Source organism: Salvelinus sp. IW2-2015, linkage group LG2 (assembly GCF_002910315.2).
Source record: "Salvelinus sp. IW2-2015 linkage group LG2, ASM291031v2, whole genome shotgun sequence".
Taxonomy (NCBI): domain Eukaryota; kingdom Metazoa; phylum Chordata; class Actinopteri; order Salmoniformes; family Salmonidae; genus Salvelinus; species Salvelinus sp. IW2-2015.
Genome location: NC_036839.1, coordinates 37,919,199 through 37,943,273, shown reverse-complemented (window position 1 = coordinate 37,943,273; position 24,075 = coordinate 37,919,199). Strand labels below are relative to the sequence as shown.

At 42.6% G+C, this 24,075-nt stretch overlaps 2 protein-coding genes across 5 annotated transcripts in view; both read left to right on the top strand.

The window, feature by feature from the left end:
* Window positions 1-76: 76 nt before the first annotated feature.
* On the top strand, window positions 77-2,699 carry LOC111979529 (protein jagunal homolog 1-A-like). Of its 2 annotated transcripts, none has more exons than XM_024010132.2 (3): window positions 77-226; window positions 908-965; window positions 1,168-2,699. In XM_024010132.2, the coding sequence occupies exons 2-3, from the start codon at window positions 961-963 to the stop codon at window positions 1,628-1,630; spliced, it is 468 nt and encodes a 155-aa protein (XP_023865900.1). In that variant the 5' UTR covers window positions 77-226; window positions 908-960; the 3' UTR covers window positions 1,631-2,699. The 2 variants fall into 2 exon arrangements, with proteins under 2 accessions (XP_023865900.1, XP_023865893.1); XM_024010125.2 differs by having other exon boundaries at window positions 78-226; window positions 868-965.
* Window positions 2,700-3,514: 815 nt separating this feature from the next.
* Window positions 3,515-24,075, top strand: part of tfg (trafficking from ER to golgi regulator) — a 40,545-nt gene continuing 19,984 nt past the window's right edge. Inside the window, exons 1-7 of one of the 3 annotated variants that reach the window (XM_070448930.1) lie at window positions 3,515-3,689; window positions 7,859-8,065; window positions 8,644-8,727; window positions 14,178-14,324; window positions 14,864-15,025; window positions 17,617-17,745; window positions 19,342-19,419. In XM_070448930.1, coding sequence (XP_070305031.1) covers window positions 7,882-8,065; window positions 8,644-8,727; window positions 14,178-14,324; window positions 14,864-15,025; window positions 17,617-17,745; window positions 19,342-19,419 — 784 coding nt within the window. In that variant the 5' untranslated portion in view covers window positions 3,515-3,689; window positions 7,859-7,881. The remainder of the gene's footprint in view (window positions 3,690-7,858; window positions 8,066-8,643; window positions 8,728-14,177; window positions 14,325-14,863; window positions 15,026-17,616; window positions 17,746-19,341; window positions 19,420-24,075) is intronic. The other 2 variants (XM_070448929.1, XM_024010106.3) reach the window with 2 other exon arrangements.

Here is a 24,075-nt window from a genome sequence, read left to right as displayed (position 1 = left end):
AGTCAATGGACCAGTCTCGAAAGTCTCATGAAGGATGTTGCGACTGAAAAAGGGATGCTGCGACTGATGTGATGCGCGTGCGCAGTGCGCACAACGCATGTGTCTTGTCCTCTATTCAGCCGGCTTCTATCTATTCACCCAGCTTCTATTCATCTTGGCATTTAGGCATATTTAGATACTGTAGTAGCTACCTAACTACGTTCATTCAGCATCTCAGTAACAAACGGTAAGAATCCTCAATTAATTGTTATTTTTAAACTACTGTATCGTGAATTACTGCATTCAAGGTAATTTTCAGTAGGCTAGCCAGTTAGCGATTGCTAACGTACGTTAGCATTACAATTTATTAGCAGGTGAAATATGGATGACACATGGATGAACCAATAAATAGCTGAAACGTTTGCATACAAAGACATTTATGCAGCTATAGTGTGATCTCGGTAACCTCCTTTCCAAAAGGACAATGAATGAATCCGCTTAACATAGCCAGCTAACGTGACCAACTGCTTGTGAAAGTTATGCTAGCTAACGTTAAATAGCGAACGTTAGCAAAGCTTTCCCAGTTGCCAGAGAAATATGCAGCTAGCTACTATTCATATCTATTGATGTTATATTACGGTTGATAAAACAACTTAAATAATAGAGGAGCTTCTAATATTCAATTGTTTAAGTGTAGAAATAGAAGACTGATCATCACATCAGTGTGTCTGTCTGCATGGATCAACTCTTTGTCATTGTCATGGATTAAATGCATGTAAAGAACGCATATGCTCATTATTGATGAATCAGATGTGGGCAAAATAAATTAGAAAATGTACACCAAGTCAAATAAGACAAATTATTGTTGCGTGGTATTTGGGTAAGCAGGTTGTTACCATGACGTCTCGTGTGGGCCCTCGAGCTGCAGGTACTGATGGGAGTGACTTCAAACACAGAGAGAAGGTGGCCTCACACTACCAGATGAGGTAATCAGTCATGTCTGTCTGCTGGCTGGCTGTATGTCTGTGTCTGTGTCTGTCTGTACGCTTGTTTGTCTGCCTGTCTGTTTGTCTGCGCTTGCCTTTCTGTCTGTCTGAGTGTGCCTGCTTGTCTATTACCATATTGTTTATAGTTATCCATTAACCATACTGTCTCAACTCCCTCTCCCCCTTTTCCCTGTGTCTCCAGCGCCTCGCTAAAGTCTGAGATCCGGAAACTCAACTTCGTCCACCTGCTGCTCTGGCTTCTGGTGGCGGCCCAGGTGATCGCCAGCAAACTCGACCTGGTGTCAAGTGATAAAGTGGCTGAGCCCTACAGATGGGAGTACCCCTACCTGATCAGTCTCTTTCCACTGGTCACCGGCAGCCTGTCGCTGCCCAAGAACAACATCAGCTACCTGGTGATCTCCATGATCAGCTCAGGCCTGTTCTCCATCGCTCCACTCTTCTACGGCTCCATGGAGATGCTCGGCGAGGCTCAGCAGCTGTACCGCCACGGCAAGGCTTACCGCTTCATCTTCGGCTGGGCGGCGGTCACCGTCATGTACCTGGTGATGGTGGTGGCGGTGCAGGTGCACGCCTGGCAGATCTACTACAGTAAGAAGCTGCTGGACGCCTGGTTCGACTCCACACAGGAGAAGAAGAAGAAGTGATGAGGATGTTTGGTGGGTTTTGAGGCTAGGGGAAAACTGTGTTTTTGTTTTTCTCTCTGTCTTTAGGATGCATATATTAGTATATTCTGTTATTTATTTATTACCTCATGTAATCACTGGCTATTATATCTTTCCAGATGGTCTATCCAACACACATTTTCTCGCCAAAACACGCATACTCTCTCTCTCCATTTCAAAGACACTCAGGTGTATACATTTTTTCTCACATACACAAACAATTAGTGGCGCAGCGGTCTAAGGCACTGCATCTCAGTGCTAGCGGTGTCACTACAGACCCAGCGTCGTTAGGATTTGGCTGGGGTAAGAATAACAAATAAGAATTTGTTCTTAACTGACATGCCTAGTTAAATAAAATAAATGAAAATAAAAGCAATTCTCTACTTTGTTTATCTGGCCTCAGAGAATAAACGATAGAGACTGCAGCTCCTTCTGAGACTGCAATATTTACAGCTGTTGTGAAGCATTTAGACATATGAACCAAGCCCTTGTGTGAGACTGCAGCATGACGGAGGATCTCTACTGACTCTTTGTCTTAACAGTGGAGGAATGAGGGCTGGACTAGTTTGTTGTGACGGTTTCAGTAAATTGACATCCGGTGACTAGTCTGTCAATATTGAAATCCCTATAAGGCATGCGCACAAGTACTGTCCAAAGCTTGAGACTGAGAGACATGGGATGCTGTGTTTCAAAGGCCCAAAAATGTATGCTAAGTTGGCCTGACAGGTTAGTCTGTGTCTTGACAGCTATCAAGGGGTCTTGATTTGCCCCTGTAATGTGCCCAAACTGTAGTGCTCATCAGGGTTGTGGTCAATACCAGTCAATTCAGAAAGTAAACCAAATATATAATATATATTCCAAATTATCATTGATAAGCATTGAAGAGAATTGTAATTTCAGTGTACTTCCTGAATTGACTGGATTTGAAATGGAATTGACCCCAACCCTGATGCTCATCATTCATATATCTCTTAAATGTCCTGTATGCTTACCCATTGCTCCCTCACTTTATATGATTATGTTTTTACCACCAATAAAAAGGGAAATTAAATCCTTGCTGTCTTGATTGTGTCTTTAGTTATCTTGATTTTTACAGACCTTGTGATGTGCTTGATGAGTTGTTTCATCACAGTTGCTTTCACCACATAATCACTTATGTGTCACAGTAACCTTTGAAATTAAGCAAACCACGTCCTGTAAAAGTCAGTATAGAGGAAACCACATCACACAGAGTCACATATTTCATATAAAACTCAATTTGTCAACCTGCTCCTATGCAGTGGTGTAAAATAATTTAGTAAAAATACTTGAAATTACTACTTAAGTAGTTTTACTTCACTACATTCCTAAAGAAAAGTATTTACTTTTTACACCATACATTTTCCTTGACACCCAAAAGTACTCTTTACATTGTAATGCTTAGCTGGACAGGAAAATTAGCAAATTCACACTTATTAAGAGAACATCCCTGGTCATCCCTACCGCCTCTGATCTGACGGACTCACTAAACACATGCTTTGTTTGTAAATGATGTCTGAGTGTTGGAGCGTGCCCCTGGCTATCCGTAAATTAAAATAAGACGATGCTGTCTGGATTMCTTAATATAAGGAATTTGAAATGATTTACACTTGTACTTTTACTTTTGATTTCTTATATTTTAAGTATATTTTAGCAATTACATTTACTTTTGATACTTATGTATAATTCAAACCAAATTCTTTAGCCTTTTACTCAAGTAGTATTTTACTGGGTGACTTTCACTTAAGTCATTTTCTATTAAGGTATCTTTACTTTTACTCAAGTTTGAGATTTGGGTACTTTTTCCACCACTGTTCCTATGCAGAAAAAAAATACGTTAAATAGTTGAGTCACTACTGCGCGCTCCACTGTACGACACGTACAGGTTTTACGTCGACAAGCGGGCAGACTTCCTCATGTGAGGCTAGGATTCTGTGTTTGCCAGCCCTGGTTAAACATTTTGGCTGACAAGATCCTGAGAGAAATACCGACACAACAGTGGGATCAAGTCGTCCAGTTACAGGTGGGATACATATAGCTGTCTGTTTCGATATTGCTAATATTGACAACCTGAATCACAATCTCAATCACAATTAGCATTTCTACCTAACGATTGACGCTAGCATCGGGTTTGTTGTGTTTTTAAAGCCACATTTGTTTTATTTTCTCAAAGACCTCTTAAATTGTATACATCATTTTATTGGTGCAATTATATTGGTTTTTGTATTAAATTAAGTCGAACATTCATTCTCTGATGCCGGTTAAAACGATAAACTGTGAATTATTTTGCAGGAAGTCAACATTCTAACCATAAATTGGAGTTTTGAGTTGGTCTGTATTTGGCATGGTTCTACATCCTGTCAGTTACAGGAAAATTGGCTATGTATGAACCAACTTGGCTTTCTTACTAGCTAGTTAGCGAGTTACATTCGTTTTGACACCTCTAGTAACAATACAATTTTCTAGTTATGTTAGCTAACAATATAGCCAGTGCAACAGATTTTGAGCTAGAGTTAGTTATTGGCATAACAGCAAACGAACGAGCTGTCAAATTACCACGCTAGGTAACGTTAGGTACGTCTAACGTTAGCTATCACGTCATGAATCACTGCAAATAAAATGACAAGCTGTAATCCCGAACCTTGCCCTTTCATTAGTCAGCAAGTTAATTGAATGACTTCTGTACAAGCCTTATGTTAAAATGAGATGGGTGTCATTACTTTCTATATTATGCAAACTATCTAGACAGACACCTTTTGTTGGTAGCTAATTTAGCTAGCTTGTTTGCTAGCCAAAGGCCAGACCAAGTTCAAATCAAAATCAACTAAAGTAGTTGCATTTGACGTGATTGAATCTATGTATTGTAACTGTTTGTTGATAAAAGGCCTATCTGGATAGGGAAGGGATTGTTCATCATAAACTAATCAGTTCAGCTAGTGCTTATATCATTCTGATGATATTAACTAGAGGTCTACCAATTATGATTTTTCAACGCTGATACCGATTATTGGAGGACCTAAAAAGCCGATTTAAAAATTTATATATATATATATATATATATAATACTAAATGAATAAAAGTTGTTTTATTTGTAATAATGACAATTACAACAATACTGAATTAACACTTATTTTAACTTAATATAATAGATAAATCAAATCAATTTAGCCTCAAATAAATAATGAAACATGTTCAATTTGGTTTAAAGAATGCAAAAACAAAGTGTTGGAGAGAAAGTAAAAGTGCAATATGTGCCATGTAAAAAAGCTAATGTTTAAGTTCCTTGCTCAGAACATGAGGACATATGAAAGCTGGTGGTTCCTTTTTAACATGAGTCTTCAATATTCCCAGGTAAGAAGTTTTAGGTTGTAGGAATTATAGGACTATTTCTCTCTATACCATTTGTATTTCATTTACCTTTGACTATTGGATGTTCTTATAGGCACTTTAGTATTGCCAGTGTAACAGTATAGCTTCCGTCCCTCTCCTCGCCCCTACCTGGGCTCGAACCAGGAACACATCGACAACCGCCACCCTCGAAGCATCGTTACCCATCGCTCCACAAAAGCCGCCGCCCTTGCAGAGCAAGGGGAACAACTACTCCAAGTCTCAGAGCGCATGACGTCACCGATTGAAARGCTATTAGCGTGTGTAACAGTATAACTTTAGTACGTCCCCTCGCCCCGACCTCGGGCGCGAACCAGGGACCCTCTGCACACATCCACAACAGTCACCCACGAAGCGTCGTTACCCATCGCTCCACAAAAGCCGCGGCTCTTGCAGAGCAAGGGGAACCACTACTTCTAGGTTTCAGAGCAAGTGACATAACCGACTGAAAGGCTGCTAGCTCGCACCACCGCTAACTAGCTAGCCATTTCACATCCGTTACACGCGCACCCTGCTAACTAGCTAGCCATTTCACATCCATTACACGCGCACCCTGCTAACTAGCTAGCCATTTCACATCGGTTACACCTGCCATTTCACATCGGTTACACCAGCCTAATCTCGGGAGTTGATGGGCTTGAAGTCATAAGCAGCTCAATGCTTGAAGCATTGTGAAGAGCTGCTGGCAAATGCATGAAAGTGCTGTTTGAATGAATGCTTACGAGCCTGCTGCTGCCTACCATCGCTCAGTCAGACTGCTCTATCAAATATCAAATCATAGACTTAATTATAACATAATAACACACAGAAATACGAGCCTTTGGTCATTAATATGGTCGAATCCGGAAACTATCATTTCAATAACAAAACTTTTATTCTTTCAGTGAAATACGGAACCGTTCCGTATTTGATCGAACGGGTGGCTTCCCTAAGTCTAAATATTGCTGTTACATTGTACAACCTTCAATGTTATGTCATAATWATGTACAATTCTGGCAAATTAATTACGSTCTTTGTTAGGAAGTAATGGACACAATTTCCCTAATTCTAAGAAATTCATGTTAGCAGGCAATATTAACTAAATATGCACGTTTAGAAATATATACTTGTGTATTGATTTCAAAGAKAGGCATTGATGTTTATGGTTAGGTGCAACGACAGTGCTAAATCATCACCCGTTTGGCGAAGTAGGCTGTGATTCGATGCGAAATTAACAGGCACCACATCGATTATATGCAACGCAGGACACGCTAGATAAACTAGTAATATCATCAACCATGTGTTGTTAACTATTGATTGTGAGATTGATTGTTTTTTCTAAGTGTAATGCTAGCTAGCAACTTACCTTGGCTTCTTGCTGCTCTTGCGTAACAGGTAGTTAGCCTGGCTCCTCGTGGAGTGCAATATAAGGCAGGTGGTTAAAGCGTTGGACTAGTAACCGGAAGGTTGCAAAAACGAATCCCCGAGCTGACAAGGTAAAAATCTGTCGTTCTGCCCCTGAACAAGGCAGTTAACCCACCGTTCCTAGGCCGTCATTGACAATAAGAATCTGTTCTTAACTGACTTGCCTAGTTAAATATCGGTGTACAAAAATACCGATTGTTATGAAAACTTGAAATCGGCCCTAATTAATCGGCCATTCCGATTAATCGGTTGACCTCTAATATTAACCAGTTGTGTGTTATGAATCATGATCCACTCAACACATTCTACAAACTCACTCTTTCAATTCAAGTTACAGTACTTGGCCTATATACAGACCTCTACATGCTTTGTAAGTAGGAAACACTGCCGATTTTGCAGGTTATCAAATTCTTGTTCTCCCCACTGTAGGTCCAAGTCTCTTTGTGAGGATGCATAAGAACCGGCCTGCCAGCTCAGCCTGGCATTTTTTAAACTTTTGAAGCAGAACAGTGTACTATATAGTAAAGTGGTTCCTAGAGGGCAGTGACCACTGACCAGCTGTAGCGCATTCTGTCATGTAAAGATGAGTGAATCCAATTGGGTTGCTAGATGAATGATTCTACCATTTTTCCATAGTCCAAATACTTTGTCTGTATCTGAAGGATGTTTTAACTGATCTGTTTTTCAATGGTTGTTTGTGGCTCACTAATCATCTATAGCAGTGGTTCCCAAACTGGGGTGGGGGGGGACTCATTCTGCACAAGGTGAAATTTCGAAATTGGGTAGTGCATCATCAGTTCCTCTTGTCATGTTAGTCATTGCATAGCTTAGAGAGCTATTTGTAACTTGTCTAAATCAACTAGCACATCAGCTAACGTTTATTTAGTTTTTTTAGCCCATAGATATTGTTGTAATTTAAGTCACTCAAATATCACACGAATACACATTAGACATGGCAAAATGTATAGAATTGCAAGAAAATTTGCTTTAAAATCGCATCATTTTCTTTGCACCGCATGACGAAATATGTAGAATTGCAGGAAATTAGCTTTAAACCAGCACAATTCTCTCCACCAACAAGAGGGGTGTGAACAGTTCGTGTCATGAACAGTGCTTGTTCCTATAGAAATAGATGTGCTGCGGGATGTTCCCCAATGCTGGTTCGGGGGGGGGGGGGGGGTGTGTGCTGTTTGCACTAAATTCTTTGTTGTAATATTGCAAATGGACATTGCAGTTTCACCATGAATGATTCCAGCTTTAATTTATGTAAAAAAATGTATGTAGCAACTGCAGATTGCCCCTTTAATGGTCATATGGTAACAGGTTGGCACCATAATCAAACCTACATGATTCCTGAGTAATGTATGTTCCATCTCCTTCCTTTTGTGATGTCCCCTCCAGCGGTGGAAACAGTAGACTGTACCATGAACGGACAGCTGGACCTGAGCGGCAAGCTGATCATCAAGGCCCAGCTGGGCGATGACATCAGACGCATCCCCATCCACAATGAGGACATCACCTATGACGAGCTGGTGCTGATGATGCAGCGCGTCTTCAGGGGCAAGCTGCAGAGCAACGACGAGGTCACCATCAAATACAAGGACGAGGGTAAGCATGGAAGGGGACTGGGCCGTTCTGGACTAGCACTGGAATAAGATGGATTATCACAATATTGGTAGTCAGTGTGCTGCTAACTACTTAGCTTCCCCCACTGTCCGACTGCCCCATACTGGGCTCAATCCAGTGATCCTCTGCTTAGCAACACACATGACAGCCCTCCTTGACAACGTGTAAACCGATAGAACCATACAAAAGGTACCAATTTGGATGGCTCCATCCGCAACATTTTAAGATAGCTGTGAAATAAGTTTAKGGTACGTTCTTAACTCCGTTGCGCTAGCTAGATGCCATCTGACCCCTCAACATTTAGCTGCTCCCTGCTGGTAATGGAAACAGATGTTCTCTTCCATACACTTGAGAATGCATCCTCCACTTGTTTTGAGTTATTATTGTACGTAAGAGACTAGGTTAATGTGAGGGTTTCTACCTCACAGCTTTCACCAATTCAGTCATTTCAGAATAGTCATTATCTTAGGAAATAAGGATTAATTGTAAAACTATTGGAACGTGGCCTTATTCCGATTTGGGTTCTGAATGATGTTCCCTGCTCTCTTCTCTTCCTGTAGACGATGACCTCATTACTATTTTCGACAGCTCGGACCTGTCTTTCGCCATCCAGTGCAGTAGGATACTCAAACTCACTCTCTTCGGTAAGATATTATCATACACATACATAACCATCCTTTCCCCTTTTTACTATAGGCCTACGTGCTGCTGTGCCAAGCACGCCCATCCTTGAATAATCAAAACCACTTGATTTTTCCCATGGATATTGAAGTAGGCTCATTCTGTTTTTCTAGTCTTTGTTATGGTACTGTACCATATAGAACTTATGTTCTTTGTATCCTCTTGAATACTCATTCTGACTGTTCCATTCCAACAGCACCCTCTCTCCAAAAGTTAAGGTTCATTTCCAGGAACATGCCACTGGGAGGCAGTCTAGTCTCATAGTTTGACATTGAACCTGAGGTCTTCATAGATCTACCTGAACTTGATTACTCGAGATCCGACCCAGTCACATTTTGTAGTTAATCCTCGYATCCCGCTCGGTGGCCACGGGCCTCGTATCTTTGTGAAAATATGTGAAATACTGACCGGATCCCAAATTATATTTGAAGAGTTAAGTTCCTAAACAACATTTCATACATTTAAAATTTTATCTTAGGGCTGAATGACTGTCAGGGGGGTCCCTTTTCATCAAATCAAATGTGTCATTTTGTGACAAAAAGGCAAATTTGCTTTATTAAAACAAGCCACTTATGTGATGTGGGGTAAAATAGCCTACTTGCTGTGAGAGAGGAGGACGCGACAGCGTAAAAGAGTGATAGCACCTAGACTATATAAAGTGAGTTTCTGAAACATTGAGTCAGTTGTTCTTTGCTGACGTGAAGAAGAAACTGAATGAAAGACCATAGAGGGAGGAAAAAACAACAGTCAGTCATCTGTATACCTCTCATTTATGTACATTGTGGATGTGAAGGGGGAAAAGGTTGCCCATATTGTCAAGACCTGAGATATTTAATTTGTTTTATTTATTCAATTTACTAGTTTATTTAGGGTATTTCATTTGTATTTTTAAGCTTGGCCTATTTAGTAGGCTTTTGCCATTTTATTTGGCTATTTCCTTTGTTTAATACCCCCTAGAGTCGATGTCTGCGCCCCGGTGGAAATCTAATTGGCATAATAATATCTGCATAAAAATCTGTCCGTTTAAGKTAGAGATTGMTTTTTTGTTTTTTTTATTAGATCTGTCTGTCCACAGCATCTGCTGATGTCACTTCCGCACCCCAGGCTTAGACAGGGCTTACGCTTACCTAGACAGTTATGTGTTCAAATAACAGTTGAACTAATGGTGAATGTCTCGAGTCAAGTGTGATATTTGTCAGCATAAAGATGAGTGGCTCATTTATGTGCTAGTTTCGTGGCTTTCGTTCAAAATAAATAAGTTATATAATGCAGAGTTACTTACACATTCTTTCTGATCGTCTTTAATAAAGAACACATATTTGACTAATCTGCTCATGTTTGCGTGTGCGGTAGACTCATTGCCGTAGGCTTATCTGCAGAAATATTGTATTTCTAATGTTGGAAGGCTGCCGATTTTGATTGTGTAATGCATGGATAGGTATAAGAAATATCAGGACAACTTCTCTCTTCAACTCTCAGGACAGTAGGACTACACAGCCGTGGCGTGGATTACTTTTCGATCAAACCCATATCCGAACCAGGCTGAATCTGCGGGCCTAAAGGCTATATCTACATTTAATTTAGAACAAAAAATATTAGGCTATTATATGAGTTAGACCTGAGTTGTAGAAAGACATGTTTTGGTAGGCTATAACACTTGCTAGCGTCCTAAAATCACCAAATAAAAATCCTTGAATCTAAAAAATGTGGTCAACAGAAACAAAATTAACAGATCTTTGAAAACCACAATATTCTACATGCAATTATAGCGTTGGTATACTGAACTCTAGATCAGGAATCATCAACTAGATTCATCCACGGGCCGTTTATTTTTTATTTTTTTAAAGTAAATAATTGAGCGAATGGTCGGGTGTCCGGAACATAATAAAACAATTTTTGTAGACTGCAAATTGATCGCAAGAAGCCCAAACAGAGATAATATTTGACTGAAACATATTCATTTCAAACCTTGCTTACATTTGTATATGATCACGTCTCTCTACGATGCGTGGGAATATTTTAAGAGATTTCCAAAATTCAAATCACTTGGAGTTGATATCCTGGTGTTTATACAGTCTTATGTGCAGCAATGAAAATGTAATTTTTTTTATTTTTCTCAGATAACGTGTGAGGCCAAATAAAACCACCTTGCGTGGCAGTAAAGCTAAAAAATAATGTTTCTTTCTCATCCGTTTAAGTCGGATACAGATATATTAGTTGAATCTAATTCTCTCTCAGGTCGGACATGTTTTGTGTCAGATCTGGTCCACTTCGTATCCGAACTTGATCGGATATTGATTTTCCCCCCAAAATACTGGATCCTGTTGGTTGGGTAGGAATTTAATGGTTCGGATCTCAATTTTTGGATCCAAGAAGACCTTGACATTGAACTCCTACTTCGTACCCCTTGACACTTTCTGTTTTTCTCTCCTGCCAGTATCGTCCCAACGGCAGTGTTCCTATGCTGGTTGGTTAGTAGAGGCACCAAGCTATACTTGAAAGTTATTATAATTTTTGTAATACTTTTCACATGTCTCTCAAAAGTTGAGCTCCATCTCGGGCTCCATGTTGTCAAGCCCTTTTCAGAGCGTTTTAAGAGTGTGCTCTGCAAAGGATGGCAGATGGACGACGAGGACTTTTGTCTGCTTTAGGCCTAATCATCATAATGCCTTCTGCTCTTCTGCCAGTGCCAGCGACGTCCCTACACTGTAGTGTGTGTCCATGTCACAGTATTGTACGCTGGCCATGTGTTATGCTTCCGCCTTTGTTTCACAGTGCAGAAATGTCAGATATGTGTTACTGTTTACACACACACACCTCTCCCTCTTTCATCTCCAATGTAATTTCCTGTGCTCTGTTCCCAATGTGCTCTGTTCCCTGAACTATCCCTGCTATTATTAGAGAGGGAGCGGRAGAAAGTAAATGTTTTGGGGATATTTGACTCCATCCCGAGACTTTAGTGCCGAGGCCTGGAGCGTCAGCACGTGCCGCCGGCCGGAACCTCACGTGTAGTCGATATTCCCAGACATGTGTACAGGGATTGGGAGCAGGAGGGAAGAGTAGGATTCATCCCGACGGTCCGTGTCTCCATCCAGGGCCTTTTTCTGACCTGCTGTGTCTCTGCTCACACAGGAATCTGGAATTCTGTCTGTAGAATGCTCTGCCTATACCCTCGTATGTCATATACTACAGTCTCATTGATATCATATACCATGTGTCCAAAGCTCCCATCATGCATTTCAACTGAGATTTATTTGTTGGACTTCCTGTAGTGTGGAACAGTGCTCATCTGTCTGTACTAGTCGTGGTCCAGGAGATGATTGTTGGTCACATCTCAAATTACTCCCTGTTCCCCATTGAGTGGCCAGAGCCACAGCCTTAGTGTCGCTTTGTGGATTCAGTCATGTGGGTTCTGTGTCAAGCCAGAGTACTGTGGGGCTGCTCGTCTCCCTGTTCTTTTTGTACCCATTGATGGGCCATACTCTACCTCTCCTCTGTGCCCCTATACTCTCTATCTATTGATTCAGTGCTGATGAGGATGGTGGTGTGTTGTGCTATGACAGCCTGTAAGACTGGGACTCATTGAGATGATACATGGTTCCCAAACGTTTTCACTCCGGCTTCCTCTCCAGCATTGGGGAACATCCTCCCCTGTGTCTATTTCTATGGGCAGAAGCTCTGTTCATGACACAAACTGTTCACACTCCTCTGCATTCACGCAGGACCAAAATAAATGTACATCTCTGTACAGAGGTTAGGGCTCATCTGTTAAAGTGATCAGAAGGACTGTCTGGGACAGATCACTGTATCCTATAGCTCTGGGATGCTGCAGTGTGGATGGAGAGAGATTGAAGAGGTGATCCTCACCCTTACCAATGTGAAGTTCCATACCGCTATATATTTGAAATGTAATAATGTTATATCGTCTCGTACTCTTCTCTCTCTTCCCCAATATATCCCCTCCCTAGCTTTCTTTCTCTCTCCCTCTCTCGCTGTCTGTCTGTCTCTCTCTCTTTGTCTCTCGCTCTCTATTCAATGGCAACGTGCCACAAATCTTGCTGCTGTTATTGTCTACTGTGGTATTTGGCCTAACATGTAGGGGAGTTTATCAATATTTGTTTTGAAATTGTTTGTGGGTCTGTGTGATCTGTGGGAAATACACTGAACAAAAGATGAGATGAGAGAACCCTTAGGAACGAGGTCAGAGACCTGACCGTGTGGTGCCAGGACAACAACCTCTCCCTCAACGTGATCAAGACGAAGGGGATGATTGTGGACTACAGGAAAAGGAGAACCGAGCACGCCCCCATTCTCATCGACGAGGCTATAGTGGAGCAGGTTGAGAGCTTCAAGTTCCTCGGTGTCCACATCACCAACAAACTAACAAACTAGCACACCAAGACAGTTGTGAAGAGGGCAGGACCTCCATACCAGGCGGTGTCAGAGGCTCCAGCCACCCTAGTCATAGACTATTCTCTCTGCTACAACACGGCAAGCGGTACCGGAGTGCTAAGTCTAGTTCCAAAAGGATTGTTACCAGCTTCTACCCCCAAACCATAAGACTCCTGAACATCTAATCAAATGGCTACCTAGACTATTTGCATTACCCCCCCCCCCTCTCTCTCTCTCTTTTACGCTGCTGCTACTCTGTTTATCGATGCATAGTCACTTTAACTCTACACTCTAACTCTACCTACTTAGAAATGTCCTTGTTTTTGAAGGAAAAGCAATTTTTTTGGTCCATTAAAATAACAGCAAATTGATCAGAAATACAGTGTAGGCATTGTTAATGTAACATTAACAATGCCTACACTGTATTTCTGATCAATTTTATTTTAATTGACAAAAAATTAGCTTTTCTTTCAAAAACAAGGACATTTCTAAATGACCCCAAACTTTTGAACGGTAGTGTATGTATATATTTTTTTAAATTGTGGATCACATTTTTATTTGGCGTACCCCCGACGGCATTACGTTTACCCCAGTTTGGGAATACCTGCTCTACAACAACATGGAGGTCGGCTTCTGGTATAGAAATTAACATTCAATTCTCTGGCAACTACTCTGTTGGACAATCCTGCAGTCAGCATGCCAATTGCACACTCCCTTAAAACTTGAGACATCTGTGGCATTGTGTTGTTTGACAAAACTMCACATTTTAGTGTCCCCAGCGCAACGTGCACCTGTGTAATGATCATGCTGTTTATTCAGCTTCTTCACATGCCACACCTGTCAGGTGGATGGATTATCTTGGCAAAGGAGAAATTTGTGCACAAAATTTAAGAGAAATAAGCATTTTGTGCAAATGTTAAATTTCACTCATATTTTATTTCAGCTGAAATGCTTTACATGTTGCGTTTATATTTTTTGTTCAGTCTATGTATCTCTAAAGTGGTCATCTCTCCCCCCACAGTGAATGGTCAGCCGAGACCTCTGGAGTCCTGTCAGGTCAAGTACCTGCGTAAGGAGCTCATTGAGCTCAGGAACAAAATCAACGGTCTCTTGGAATGTCTGGAGCCCCCCTCAGAACCTGGCCTGGCTGCCTCCGCGCTAGACAGGGGTACGTATACACACACACACACACACACACACCTACCTCTGTCTTTGCAAGTGTGAACTGTGTTTTTAAATCATCTAATTATCTACTGATATGCACACGTCTTGCATATTTGTTCTATAACTTTATGAAGTGTCCACACAGATACAGGCTGGTTGTTTTTATTAGTTCCTAAACCCTCTCTGTAACTTCACTAGTTAGCCCTGAAAAGGGTGGTTTGTCCTCTTTCCAAAACCATCCATTGCTTCTAATCACAGCATGCTTTGCATCAATGTTGTTCGCTAGCTGGCTTGTGGTGGACAGCAACAGGTGGATTTGTTTTTCCAAGGTGTAGAGGAGAGAAGTGTAAAAAATGTTTTTACGAGTTGTTTCCTTTGGCATGTTTATGCCGCTAATCCGGGGTAATGAGTTGATGTTTCAATGATAAAAGATAATGGAACGTTCTGCTTATTTGCGTATTTGACAATGTATTTTTTGTGATTGTGTGTTGACATGCATCCCCTCCCTCCCTCTCCCTCCCATCCACTTCCTCTCTCCTCCAGACTCGGTGGATGTATGTGAGGGGAGGGTGGTGGCGGCGGMGAAGCAGGCCCCGGTCCCAGTCAGTGCGGCCAGCATGTCGGCCTTCGACCCCCTGAATAAGCAGGACGAAGTCAGCAAGAACGTCATGTCCGCCTTTGGCCTGAGTGAGAACCATGTCCCAGGTAAGGCCGTCCATCATTGTTATTACTTTCTGTTGCTTTCTGTTTGTATTTTTTTATGCAGTCTTCTGACTGACCTTGCCCTCACTCCCCACCCTGTTTGATTTCTCACTTGTCTGTCTCTCTCTCTCTCTGTTGAGCGTCTGATACATACCCGCTTTGTCGCAGGATGGGGCTTGGGGGGTGCATAATTTTTGTATTTTACTTAAATAAAATGTTAACTAGGCAAGTCAGTTCAGAACAAATTCTTATTTACAATGACGGCTTACCCCGGCCAAACACTAACCCGGACGACGCTGGGTCAATCACGGCCGGTTGTGATACAGCCTGGAGTCGAACCAGTGTTTCTAGTGACGCCTCTAACACTGAGATGCAGTGCCTTGGACCGCTGCTCCACTCTGGAGCCCAAAATTAGTGGTCGTTGGGCCTGTTGCTCTGCTCATGGCCTGGGCATATGTGCGGCTCTCATGTTGAGGTCTTTGCTGTGGGGCGGGCGGCATGGGGGGGCAGAAGGGGCATAGGTCTGYTCTGGGGGGACCTATATAGGGTGTGGCCAGGGTTTGGTTGGGGTGTGGCTGGTGACGCTGTAGTCTGGGTGTAGGTCCTCGTGGTGTAGGTTCTCTTGGTGCAGGTGTCTCGCTGGTCTGGGCGGGGTTTCCACTGCTCTGTCGCTCCTGTGTGAGGTGCTGCGGTTCAGGGTGACGTCCTTCAGGGTCCTGGCAGAAGTTGGGATGGCTGCCTTGTTGAGGTGGACCTGGTCGTAAAGGCTGTTCAAGTCCAGGGTGATGTGGTGGGCCAGGTAGACATTAGGTTTTGAGGCACAGTCCTGGGAAATGCTTTCATTCACCTGCTGTATGGTGGCAGGGTGGAAGTATTTTCGTGGTAGCAGGGTGGAGATAACCACTTGTGCGTTGGGGAAAAAGTTTATTCTCTTGAATTGATTTGCCATTTGAGTCAATGAGGAACACAATTTCTGGCTTTTGTGTCCTCAGTGGATGTGTGGGGGTTGTCAGGGGAGCTAATGGGGGAGCTGACGGGGACTGTTAAAAGGGGGTGGTGTCTGTTGGGTTGTCTGTCCCGTTGTGGTCCGGGTCTGAGGTGGGCTTCTCTGGGGGAGTGTCCGGCTCTCTGTCACACCTCAGCTTTCTCACCTCCTTGTTCAGTACTGTTAGCTGTCCCATGTGTTTCTCTCTCTCCTCCTTCTCTGGTGTTAGCTGTGCCATGTGTATTTCTCCCTACATAAGTTCTCTCACCTCAGTCCGTTGCGCAGTCAGCTCTCTGACAGCCGTCCATCTCCACCTTCTGCCCTCCGGGTCTTGTTGAGGTTGTTGTTGTTGTGCTGGTCTGTTTTGTGGGTTTGTTCTGTCTGGATTGTGTGGACTAGCTCTCTGAGCTCCACCATGTCTCTCTCCAGCTCTGTGAACTTATCCCTCTCAATGATTGTGGAGCAGTGCAGTTGTTGGACCTGGGTGTGTTCAGTACTGGGGAGGGGGGGTGATTATCCTCGTCTGCAGGACAGTTTGAAGAGATGTGATCAGGSTCACTCAGGATGGGGGAGTCGTCACAGAGAGATAGCGCTTTTCCTTATGTGTTCTCTCTTTGATCCCGTAAAAGTCCTGCTGGATGGAAGTGCACCATTACTGTCCCAGACTTGTACATGTTGACAGGTTGTTTCAATGTCCTCAATGTCTAATATTCTGAGTTTCCATCCTGGGCCAATACCCTCTCTCTTGACATAAGGGTAGTGTGCTCTTATAGCACTGTGTCATGCCAGGGGATGGTCTGTGCGCAAAATTAAGTTGCTTATGTTCCCCTCTTTGCAGCAGTCAGCAAATGGATTGTCCTTGAGGAGCTTATTTTTGTAGTTATTCCGTGCAGTTTTATTTTAAATATCCAAGGGGTACTGTACTTTGATGACATCTGCATAGGGATACGCCATGGCACAGGGGGCTTCAACGGCCTCTGCATTTGTGTGGGGGAGGCTATGAAACTGCTGCCATTGTTAGCCTCGAGTTTTCACACACATCACGTCACACTTCAGTGCTAATTGAAGTTGCAGCCAGGTCAGGTCTGTTCTGTGCTAGCAGCTTAGTAGCCTTAGTTAATTTGGTTATATAAAGCTTATTAAATATCTTTTACTTTTTGGCTCCAAAAGTAGGTTCAGACTGAGTAATGTTCACTCTTGGATGGTATTTCCAGGTTTCCGCTGTGTTTCATCTGCAGGTTTTTGTTTGCTCTAAGTTTTTTTCTTCTGTCTTTGGTAGTTAGAATCCATTCAGGTAATTTTGTCAAATCATGGTTTTAGGTATGGAGTTTTGAGGATAGTGTCCCGTAGAGGATGGTGTCCTGTATGTCCTTGTGAAAAAAAATCTATCTACATTTATCCAACTCTAATTATATATGTTTTATATATTTCTCTCTCTCTCTCTCTCTGCTCATGCTCTGTWATCTCATCATCSTCWCGCTCTCTGTCTGTCTCTCCCTCTGTCTCTCTTTCTCTCTCTCTCTGTGTCTGTCCCTCCCTCTTTCTCTCTCTGTCTCTCTGTCTGTCTCTRTCTCTCTCTGTCCCTCTCTCTCTTTCTCCCTCTCTCTAGCCCCCCCGGGTGTTTCGTCTGTGGAGCGGTCAGATACTCCAGAAAGCATTGCATCATCCTCGTCCGCCGCCCTCCAGCCACAGGCCCCCTACGCAGGGATGCAGCAGGGACCCCCAGCAGCCCTCGACGGTTAGGAACACGCACACAGTAACCATTACCACCAGACCATATCTCTGCATGGATGAATATATGTAGGAACATGTGGGGAGGGAGGTTATCAGTGTGGGCCAGTGTAGCCATTGGGTGGTTTAGCACCTCCAAATATCTGGGGTTAWCTGGGATCCCTAAAAAACTGTTGTCTTGTCAAGATGGTAGAGCGACTTCACCCCATGACAGTGACCCGAGGTCAGTTTGTGCTTTAAACTGATCTTAGGCCTGTGCCTCAGAGCCGCCTCAATCCAGTTGATGTGTTGTGGTACACCTCTCTGGCGTGGCAGCTTTGGACCCTTTTGCTCAAGTAGTGTTGTCCCAGGCCCTACCACAGAACGATGTTCCAGTCCCCTGCCAAGCCAATGGCATGTTGTTTTTTTGCTCTTATTTCCGTTAACATTATGAATGTGTCAGTGTCACGATGGTTTCATCCAGATGATTTTCACTGCTCAGACTTGTCGGCAACCACAAACGGGAGGAATTGGTTGTCCTACTTAATTGTTTGTGTCATGCTGTTGGAAATTAAATTTTATGTAAATCACAACTGCCATCTTAGTAGGGTATTTATTAATGCCTCCGTTTTAGTCAGGGATGGCTAAATTTTACACTTGGATTGGCCAGTTCCCCAGTCCTGTTTTCTGTACAGTATTTTTACTCTGCATATCTACATGCTGATGTATCTGTAACATACWGTATTMTWACTCTGCATATCTGCATGCTGATGTATCTGTAACATACAGTGCATTCAGAAAGTATTCAGACCATAACTTTTCCCACATGTTACGTTACAGCCTTATTCTAAAATAGATTAAATACATTTTTCCACTCATCTACACACAATACCCCATAATGACATAGCAAAAACASATTTTTTTTWWAAATGTTTGCAAATTGCCCAAAAATATTTTATTTATTAATATACGTATTCAAACCCTTTGCTATGAGACTTGAAATTGAGCTCAGATGAATTCTGTTTACATTGATCATCCTTGAGATGTTTCTACAACTTGATTGGATTCCACCGGTAGTAAATTCAATTGTTTGGACATGATTTGGAAAGGCACACACCTGTCTATATAAGGTCCCACAGTTGACAGTGCATGTCAGAGCAAAAACCAAGCCATGAGGTCGAAGGAATTGTCCGTAGAGCTCCGAGACAGGATTGTGTCGAGGCACATATGGCGCCGGTGGGGGATGACTGCCGTTTTACGCGCTCCTAACCAACTTTGCTTTTTTTGTGTTTTTTCACATTGTATGTAACAGTACATAATGTTGCTGCTACTGTCTCTTATGACTGAAAAGAGCTTCTAAATATCAGAACAGTGTTTACTCCAGAGTTGGATGAAGATTTTTTCTTTAATGTGTCCGATGCGAAGGATATACTGCTTCTCGGAGACCAGGCCCAAATCCCTGTTATATTCGCGTGAAGGAAAYACAGAAATAAAGGAGGCCGGAGATCGGGGTGACTTGTGAGAATTTGTTGGCACGTGAGTAACACTGGAAAATAACTGGATGATCTCTGCTCGAGACTATCCTMCCAACGGGACTTTAACTGTAATATCTTGTGTTTCACAGAGTCGTGGCGGAACAACACGGATAATATACAGTTGGCTGGGTTTTCCGTGCATCGGCAGGACAGAACAGTTACGTCTGGTAAGACGAGGGGTGGAGGTGTGTCTATTTTTCAGTAACAGCCGGTGCGCAATGTCTAATATTAAAGAGGTCTRTAGGTATTGCTRGCCTGAGGTAGTGTGGTCTACAGTTTATGATGAGGTACTCTATCTACCATTTTTCGTAGCCATCTATTTACCACCACAACCCATTGCTGGCATTAAGATCACATTCGACCAACTGTATACGGCCATAAGCAAACAAGAAAATGCTCACCCAGAAGCGGTGCTCCTYGTGTCCGGGGACTTTAATGCAGGCAAACTTAAATCCGTTTTACCTCATTTCTACCAGCYTGTCAAATGTGCAACCAGAGGAAAAGTAACTCTAGACCGGCTTTACTCCACACGAGACGCATACAAAGCTCTCCCTRGCCCTCCATTTGGCAAATCTGACCATTAATCTATCCTCCTGACAACTGCTTACAAGCAAAAACTAAAGCAGGAAGTTCCAGTGACTCGCTCAATATGGGGGCGGTCAGATGACGCGGATGCTACGCTACAGGACTGTTTTGCTAGCACAGACTGGAATATCTTCCGGGATTCATCCAATGGCATTGGAGTATGCCTCCTCAGTCACRTGCTTCATCAATAAGTTCCTTGACGTCTTCGTCCCCACAGTGACTTTACCTACATATCCCAACCAGAAGCCATTYATTACAGGCAACATCTGCACCGAGCTAAAGGCTAGAGCGGCCGCTTTCAAGGAGCGGGACACTAATCCGGACGCTTATAAGAAATCATGCTATGCCCTCAGACGAACTATCAAACAGGCAAAGCGTCAGTACAGGACTAATATGGAATCCTACTACACCGACTCTGACGCTCGTTGGATGTGGCAGGTCTTGCAAACTATTACAGACTACAAAGGGAAACCCAGCCACGAGCTGCCCAGTGACGCAAGCCTARCAGATGAGCTAAATGCCTTTTTATGCTTGCTTCGAGGCATGCAACACTGAAGCATGCATGAGGGCACCAGCTGTTCCAGACGACTGTGATCACACTCTCAATAACCTATGTGAGCAAGARCTTTAAACAGGTCAACATTCACAAGGCCGTGGGGCCAGACGGATTACCAGCACGTGTACTCCGATCATGCACTGATCAACTGGCAAGTGTCTTCACTGACCATTTTCAACCTGTCCCTGACGMAATCTGTAATACTTACYTGCTTCAAGTAGACCACCATACTCCATGTGCCCAAGAAAGCGAAGGTWAACTGCCTAATTGACTACCTCCCGTAGCACTCARGTCGGTAGCCATGAAGTTCTTTGAAATACTGTTCATGGCTCACATCAACACCATCATCGCCAAAACCCTAGACCCACTRCAATTTGCATACCGCCCCATCAGATCCACAGATGACGCAATCTCAATCACACTCCACGCTGTCCTTTCCCACCTGGACAAAAGGAAKACCTATGGAAGAATGCTGTTCATTTACTACAGCTCCTTGTTCAACACCATAGTGCCCACAAAGCTTATCACTAAGCTAAGGACCCTGGCACTAAACATCTCCCTTTGCAACTGGARCCTGGACTTCCTGACGGGCTGCTCCCAGGTCGTAAGGGTAGGCAACAACACATCTGCCACGCTGATCCTRAACACAGGGGCCCCATGGGTGTGTGCTTTGGCCCCTCATGTTCACCCACGATTGCGTGGCCAGGCTCAACTGCAACACCATTAACCTTTACTTCATACCCATCCGGGAGCATCCTCATCAAAAAAGCTGACTAGCATAGCCTAGCCTAACGGGACAGGGATATCATATAATACAATTTCATGAAATCACAAGTCCAATACAGCAAATGAAAGATAAACATCTTGTGAATCCAGCCATCATTTCCGATTTTCAAAATGTTTTACAGCGAAAACACTATGTATTTCTATTAGCTAACCACAATAGCCAAACACACAACTGCATATTTTCACCATGTTTCCACCGCATAGGTAGCCTTCACACAAATAGAGATAAAATTAATCACTAACCTAGAACAACTTCATCAGCTGACAGTCTTATAACATCATGTTATACAATACATTTATGTTTTGTTCGAAAATGTGCATATTTATAGCTACAAATCCTGGTTTTACATTGTAGCCACCATCACAAATAGCACCAAAGCAGCCAGAATAATTACAGAGAGCAACGTGAAATACATAAATACTCATCATAAAACATTTATGGAAAAAGACATGGTTGTACAGCAAATGAAAGATAAACATCTTGTGAATCCAGACAATATTTCCGATTTTTTTAAATGTTTTACAGCGAAAACACAATATAGAATTATATTAGCTCATCACAATAGCCAAACACACAAAGCTATTTATCACCCCAGCATATTTCACAAAACAGCAATATAGATAAATTAATCACTAACCTTTGGACAACTTCATCAGATGACAGTCTTATAACATCATGTTATACAAATCATTTATGTTTTGTCGAAAATGTGCATATTTAGAGCTTGCAAATCGTGGTTTATACAATGTGAATATGTAGCAACAATTCACAAATCTCCGGAGATATTTTGAACAGTCACCTAATCTAATCAAAGACTCATCATAAACTTTTACTAAAAAATACATGTTGTACAGCAAATGGAAAGATGCATGGTTCTTAATGCAACCACTGTGTTAGATTTTTTAAATAACTTTACTACAACATACAAAAAGCATTATTGTGAGACAGCGCTCACATATTCTACCCCTGTTGGAGTGAACATATTCCACAGAAATACGAAATAACATCATAAATTGTGTCTTACTTTTGCTGAGCTTCAATCAGAATGTTGTGCAAGGAGTCCTTGGTTCAGAATAAATCGTTGTTTGGTTTTAGAATGTCCATTTCTTCTGTCGAATTAGCAACCTTGGCTAGCCATGTGGCGCGAACATGCCCATCTTCTCTTGGCGCAAAGAACGGAAAATTCCAAAAGTCCCAATAAACGTTGAATAAACTGATAAAACTCTGTTGAAAAATCCTACTTTATGATGTTTTTCTCATATGTATCGAATAAAATCAGAGCCGGAGCAATTCGCCGTGTATACCGAACGCTCTTCAGAAGACAATGTCGAGGTCCCCCGCGCGCCATCGACAACAAACAAAATACCGGACCTGCCACTCCAAAAGCTCTTATTCGGCCTCAGATCAAGCTAGACACCCCATTCAACCTTCCACTGCCTGTTGACATCTAGTGGAAGGRGTATGAAGTGCATACATATCGATAAATAAAAGCCAGTTGAATAGGCAGGCCCTGAAACAGAGCCTCGTTTTCAGATTTTTCACTTCCTYTATGGAAGTTTGCTGCCAAATGAGTTCTGTTTTACTCACAGATATAATTCAAACAGTTTTAGAAACTTCTGAGTTTTCTATCCAATAGTAATACTAATATGCATATTGTATGATCTAGAACAGAGTACGAGCCCGTTTAATTTGGGCACGATTTTTTCCAAAGTAAAAACAGCTCCCCCCTATTGACAAGTTAAGTTTGCTGATGACACAACAGTGGTAGGCCTGATCACCGACAACGATGAGACAGCCTATAGGGAGGAAGTCCGAGACTTGGGTGGTGTGGTGCCAGGCCACAACCTCTCACTCTACGTGAGCAATACAAAGGAGATCATCGTGGACTGCAGGAAAAGGAGGGCCAAACACGCTCCCATTCTCATTGACGGCACTGTAGTTGAGTGGGTCGAGAGTTTCAAATTCTTATTGTAATTCAAACACACCAAGACAGTCGTGAAGAGGGCACGACAACACCTTTTTCCCCTCAGGAGACCGATTAGATTTTGCATGGGTCTCCAGATCCTCAAAAAGTTCTACAGATGCACAATCAAGAGCATCCAGACCGGTTGCATCACCGCCTGGTATGGCAATCCGACCATATTGTTATTTTGTTTTTATTACATTTTTACTTTCGTTTATTTAGTAAATATTTTCTTAACCAACAATGGAAATAGAGTCATGGGCTTGTAAGGAAGCATTTCACGGTAAGSTCTACACCTGTTGTATTTGGCATATGTGACATACAATTTGARTTTGATTTGAGATCTGGGGAACAGTACCAAAAATGTCTGCAGCTTTCAAGGTCCCCAAGAACACAGTGGCCTCCATAATTCTTAAATGGAAGAAGTTTGGAACTAAATTCAGCAAAAATAGAAARGTCCTCTCACTGTCAACTGCGTTTATTTTCAGCAAACTTAACATTTGTAAATATTTGTATGAACATCATTTGTAAATATTTGTATGAACATAAGATTCAAAAACTGAGACATAAACTGACCAAGTTCCACAGACATGTGACTAACAAAAATTGAATAATGTGTCCCTGAACAAAGGGGGGTCGAAATCAAAAGTAACAGTCAGTATCTGGTGTGGCCCCCAGCTGCATTAGGTACTGCAGTGCATCTCCTCCTATGGACTGCACCAGATTTGCCAGTTCTTGCTGTGAGATGTTACCCCACTCTCCACCAAGGCACCTGCAAGTTCCCGGAATTTCTGTGGGGAATGGCCCTAGCCCTCACCCTCTGATCCAACAGGTCCCAGACGTGCTCAATGGGATTGAGATCCGACTTTTCGCTGGCCATGGCAGAACACTGACATTTCCTGTCTTGCAGTAATTCACGCACAGAACGCAGC